Source organism: Anomaloglossus baeobatrachus, chromosome 4 (genome assembly GCF_048569485.1).
Source record: "Anomaloglossus baeobatrachus isolate aAnoBae1 chromosome 4, aAnoBae1.hap1, whole genome shotgun sequence".
Taxonomy (NCBI): Eukaryota; Metazoa; Chordata; class Amphibia; order Anura; family Aromobatidae; genus Anomaloglossus; species Anomaloglossus baeobatrachus.
The window spans coordinates 223549855-223555854 of record NC_134356.1 but is presented as its reverse complement, the minus strand read 5'-3'; the positions used below and the strand labels follow the sequence as shown (position 1 = coordinate 223555854).

Sequence of the window (6000 nt, the reverse complement as noted above, 5' to 3'; positions counted from 1 at the left end):
TGTGCGAGTGGGCGGCCTGTTGGCTGTGCGATGAGTGTTCCACTCTGTCCGTGGTCCCGGTTTCAAATGATGGAGCCGGGAGTTAGCGCGTGCGCAGATGGAGCTCTAGGATGAGAGCTCCATCTGCGCACACGCTGCTTCAGGCGCCATCAATTGAACTTGGACTGCGGACAGACTGGGACACTCACCACACCGGCCTGCTCCACCACTGACCCACCGCTGCCACTGACCCGCCGCCACCACCACGGACCCACCGCCACTGATAGCACAGCCTCTGCCTCCTGTGACCCCACTCCACCACCGCTGCATCCACCCTCCGGTAAGACAACACCGGATTATAAGACAGACCCCATTTTTAATTTTTTTTTACCTTTTTTTTTACTCTAAATTTGGGGTGCGTCTTATAATCCGGTGCATAAAACGAAAAATACATTCAGTATACTCCATACGCAAAACACTTTAGTATTATGAATTTAAATTTTAATGTAATTGTAATGCAACATGAAGCTCCTTCAAAATAAAACAAAAGTAAAACTACAAATTCTAATCAAGCCATAACATTTTCATATTTTGAGTTTTCCTTTGATGTTCCCGTAGTTTTCTGCTCTTAGGCTATTTAGACATCTTTGGTTCAGCAACAGTTTCATGTTACTTGTTTATTGCCTGATGGGCTTGCAGTACTTCATCAGCTTCCTCTACCATGGAGCGGAGGGATTCTGGTGACTCAAGCATGTGGAGCAGTTCTGAATTATCAAGCTCTAGTAACATTCCAGTTATCTTGTTGGCCTTTGTAGGATGTATGGCTTGGATCAGAGGGAAGAGGTGCTCGCCCAGCATTTCTTTCTGCTCCTCTGGAGAAGCTGAGGACAGCATAGTGGCTTTGAAGGTCCCTTCTGCATGGACGACAGGCTGCTGCATAGTAAGCCGTGGTTGATTAATAAGTTGCTGTAGATTACGGGCACCAGCATTATATTTATACTGACAGACTGAGTGACTTGTGGAAGTAGATATAGGTTGCAGCCCGGTTGTTTGTGTTGAAATGTCAACACTCAGAGTTGATCTTATTGCGTCAAATGTTGGAAGTCTAGGAGTAGGGCATTGGATGGGCCTTGGCATATTCTGAAACAAGCAAACTCGTTCACGCTGTAACTTCCAAGGTGGACTTGGCCTAACTTGAGCGATCTGTCTATTTTTACAATATGAAGAATTATTCTGAACTGGTGTAATAGGTGGCATGGTTTTGTACACAGGTAACTGGCAAGGGTTATGTGGGTTGGTTGCCACTCTCTTATTGGCCAACCTTTCCATATGCTGGTCTGTTAGACGAGCTTGACGCTCCTCCTTGCGCTGTGCCAGGGAAACATATAGCGGTTTCATAGCGATGATTCTACCGCTCATTTTGGCCAAAGCTTTGGTTGCCTCTTGTGGAGAGGAGAAACACACAAAGCCAAATCCTTTGCTGCGCCCACCTTCCATCATTATCTTGGCACTGGTGATGGTACCATACGGAGAGAACTCTTTTCGAAGTCTTTCATCATCAATACTGAGGTCCAGATTTTTAACGTAGAGGTTGGCACCCTGGCTTTGTATGATCCTTTCCAGCTTCAATTGTTCAAACTTTCTTTTGAGCTCAAAATGTCTCTCCACCTTGTTCTGGGCTCGGCCTACGTAAATGGCCCTACCATTTATGTCCTTGCCGTTCATTTCTTCCACAGCTTTTACCGCATTCTCATGACTCTCAAAGTTGACAAAGCCGAATCCTTTTGACTTCCCATCTTCATCCATCATGACTTTAACGCTAAGCATACGGCCATAATGGTTAAACAGTTGCTTCAGCTGCTCATCATCCAGGTCTTGTGCAAAGTTCTTGACGTATATGTTGGTGAAGTCTGTGCTCGCTCTGGCTCTACACTCAACCACCCGCTTACTGCGTGACTTGAAGTGTCCCACTGATAATATGCGGTCCTTTAATGGGACGCCGTTCATCATCTCTATGGCTTTCTCAGCAGCCGCTTGGCTCTCAAAATGAACAAATCCGCATCGATTTTTATCACCCATGACGTTGACAGACAATATGTTTCCAAATGTAGAAAAAGTCTCATGCAGGGCATTATTATCAGTGGAAGGGTCCAGGTTCTTGACGAACACCCCACTCTTGTACAGGGAGGGGTCGTGTAGAGACCACATAATGCGCGCCGGCCAGCCGCGGATGACGTCATAGTTCATGGTCTCCACCACACGCTGGGCGGCCCCTGCACTCTGGAAGTTGACGTAAGCATAGCCGTACGACCTGCGGCTCAGCGGGTCCCTGCACACCCGGATGGAGACGATGGGGCCCGCAGGACGGAACTTCTCATACAGCACCACCTCCGACACGTCTGGGTGCAGGTTGCCGATGTACAGGGACGTGCCCGACACTTGCTGAGGCTCGGCCATCTTCCTCTGCAGCCGGAGGTAACGGTGTCTGGTAGTAACGGCTATCTCCGTCACATGCACGCTGCCTGCCACAGTATGGAGCGCGGGGGGCGGGACACGGCGCCGGAGAACATTCAACAAACTTTATTTATACTTCTAACAACCACACCCACAGAAGAGGGCTGCATAGGAAGGATACACCTGCGACTAGTGCAGGGGATGTGAGGGCTGCGGCCATTACCGGCTCCAATCATTGCCCGCCTGCCATGGCTTCCTCTGCAGTGCTCTCCACCTACATTAGTCATGGAAAGATAGATATAGGTCTCTGTGTCTATGCTTGTAAGTGTATTTGTCTGTGTATGTATGTGAGAGCATGCACTTGATCTATCAGATTGCAGTTGGAAGCAGTGAGATGGGGGAGGGGCATGCACGGCACTTTCGGAGACTGCATAGTGCAATGTGCTCAGCCTCTCACCCTCCCGTCCTGTGCATTCAGGCCTGTGTGCACCGCAGAGGAGACAGAAGAGGAGAAGAAACCAGCGCTGATTGGCCACACATTACCCAGTCAGTGCTGTATACGGGGCGTGTGTGTGCTGTATACTGGGCGTGTGTGTGCCGTATACTGGGCGTGTGTGTGTGCTGTATACAGGGCCTGTGTGTGTGCTTTATACTGGGCGTGTGTGTGCCGTATACTGGGCGTGTGTGTGCCGTATACTGGGCGTGTGTGTGCTCTATAGTGGGCGTGTGTGTGCTCTATAGTGGGCGTGTGTGTGCTCTATAGTGGGCGTGTGTGTGCTCTATACTGGGCGTGTGTGTGCTGTATACTGGGCGTGTGTGTGCTGTATATTGGGCGTGTGTGTGCTTTAAACTGGGCATGTGTGTGCTGTATACTGGGCGTGTGCTGTATACTGGGCGTGTGTGTGCTGTATACTGGGTGTGTGCTTTATACTGGGCGTGTGTGTGCTGTATACAGGGCCTGTGTGTGTGCTGTATACTGGGCGTGTGTGTGCTGTATACTGGGCGTGTGTGCACCGCAGAGGAGACAGAAGAGGAGAAGAAACCAGCGCTGATTGGCCACACATTACCCAGTCAGTGCTGTATACGGGGCGTGTGTGTGCTGTATACGGGGCATGTGTGTGCTGTATACAGGGCCTGTGTGTGTGCTGTAAACTGGGCGTGTGTGTGCTGTATACTGGGCGTGTGTGTGCTGTATACTGGGCGTGTGTGTGCTGTATACTGGGCGTGTGTGTGCTGTATACTGGGCGTGTGTGTGCTGTATACTGGGTGTGTGTGCTGTATACTGGGCGAGTGTGTGCTGTATACTGGGCGCCGCAGAGGAGACAGAAGAGGAGAAGAAACCAGCGCTGATTGGCCACACATTACCCAGTCAGTGCTGTATACGGGGGGTGTGTGTGCTGTATACAGGGCCTGTGTGTGTGCTGTATACAGGGCCTGTGTGTGTGCTGTATACAGGGCCTGTGTGTGTGCTGTATACAGGGCCTGTGTGTGTGCTGTATACTGGGCGTGTGTGTGCTGTATACGGCGCGTGTGTGTGCTGTATACAGGGCCTGTGTGTGTGCTGTATACAGGGCCTGTGTGTGTGCTGTATACAGGGCCTGTGTGTGTGCTGTATACAGGGCCTGTGTGTGTGCTGTATACTGCGCGTGTGTGTGCTGTATACTGGGCGTGTGTGTGCTGTATACGGGGCCTGTGTGTGTGCTGTATACTGGGCGTGTGCTGTATACTGGGCGTGTGTGTGCTGTATACTGGGTGTGTGCTTTATACTGGGCGTGTGTGTGCTGTATACTGGGCGTGTGCTATATACTGGGCGTGTGTGCTGTATACTGGGCGAATGTGTGCTGTATACTGGGCGAGTGTGTGCTGTATACTGGGCGTGTGTGTGCTGTATTCGGGGCGTGTGTGTGCTGTATACTGGGCGTGTGTGTGCTATATACGGGGCGTGTGTGTGCTGTATACTGGGCGTGTGTGTGCTGTATACTGGGCGTGTGTGTGCTGTATACTGGGCGTGTGTGTGCTGTATACGGGGCGTGTGTGTGCTGTATACGGGGCGTGTGTGTGCTGTATACAGGGCCTGTGTGTGTGCTGTATACGGGGCGTGTGTGTGCTGTATACGGGGCGTGTGTGTGCTGTATACGGGGCGTGTGTGTGCTGTATACTGGGCGTGTGTGTGCTGTATACGGGGCGTGTGTGTGCTGTATACGGGGCGTGTGTGTGCTGTATACAGGGCCTGTGTGTGTGCTGTATACTAAGCGTGTGTGTGCTGTATACGGGGCGTGTGTGTGCTGTATACGGGGCGTGTGTGTGCTGTATACTGGGCGCGTGTGTGCTGTATACTGGGCGTGTGTATGCTGTATACGGGGCATGTGTGTGCTGTATACGGGGCGTGTGTGTGCTGTATACGGGGCGTGTGTGTGCTCTATACTGGGCGTGTGTGTGCTCTATACTGGGCGTGTGTGTGCTGTATACTGGGCGTGTGTGCTGTATATTGGGCGTGTGTGCTGTATACTGGGTGTGTGTGTTGTATACTGGGCGAGTGTGTGCTGTATACTGGGCGTGTGTGCACCGCAGAGGAGACAGAAGAGAAGAAGAAACCAGCGCTGATTGGCCACACATTACCCAGTCACTGCTGTATACGGGGCGTGTGTGTGCTGTATACAGGGCCTGTGTGTGTGCTGTATACTAAGCGTGTGTGTGCTGTATACGGGGCGTGTGTGTGCTGTATACGGGGCGTGTGTGTGCTGTATACTGGGCGTGTGTGTGCTGTATACTGGGCGTGTGTGTGCTGTATACGGGGCGTGTGTGTGCTGTATACGGGGCGTGTGTGTGCTGTATACGGGGCGAGTGTGTGCTATATACTGGGCGTGTGTGCTGTATACTGGGCGAATGTGTGCTGTATACTGGGCGAGTGTGTGCTGTATACTGGGCGTGCGTGTGCTGTATACTGGGCGTGCGTGTGCTGTATTCGGGGCGTGTGTGTGCTGTATACTGGGCGTGTGTGTGCTGTATACGGGGCGTGTGTGTGCTGTATACTGTGCGTGTGTGTGCTGTATACGGGGCGTGTGTGTGCTGTATACGGGGCGTGTGTGTGCTGTATACGGGGCGTGTGTGTGCTGTATACGGGGCGTGTGTGTGCTGTATACGGGGCGTGTGTGTGCTGTATACTGGGCGTGTGTGTGCTGTATACGGGGCATGTGTGTGCTGTATACGGGGCGTGTGTGTGCTGTATACGGGGCGTGTGTGTGCTGTATACTGTGCGTGTGTGTGCTGTATACTATGCGTGTATGTGCTGTATACGGGGCGTGTGTGTGCTGTATACGGGGCGTGTGTGTGCTGTATACGGGGCGTGTGTGTGCTGTATACGGGGCGTGCGTGTGCTGTATACGGGGCGTGCGTGTACTGTATACGGGGTCTGTGTGTGCTGTGCAGGGCCTCCATCAGGGCATTACCACTGTGCCTGGTGTACCGGGCCCGGTGAAGAGAGGGTGCCCGGCCAGGCCCGGGGTAATTACTTGAGTTTGTTAAGCCCCAGGCAGGACGGGCCCCTTCTCTTCACCAGGCCCCAGT

General features: G+C 52.2%; 2 protein-coding genes across 2 annotated transcripts in view; one reads left to right on the top strand and one right to left on the bottom strand.

The window, feature by feature from the left end:
* Nucleotides 1-490: 490 nt before the first annotated feature.
* Nucleotides 491-2516, bottom strand: LOC142303382 (polyadenylate-binding protein 1-B-like). Its single transcript, XM_075344686.1, has one exon. The coding sequence runs from the start codon at nucleotides 2434-2436 to the stop codon at nucleotides 649-651; it is 1788 nt and encodes a 595-aa protein (XP_075200801.1). The 5' UTR covers nucleotides 2437-2516; the 3' UTR covers nucleotides 491-648.
* Nucleotides 2265-6000, top strand: part of LOC142303383 (uncharacterized) — a 140988-nt gene continuing 137252 nt past the window's right edge. Inside the window, exon 1 of the mRNA XM_075344687.1 lies at nucleotides 2265-2454. The gene's annotated coding sequence lies outside the window, so the exon portion shown is untranslated. The remainder of the gene's footprint in view (nucleotides 2455-6000) is intronic.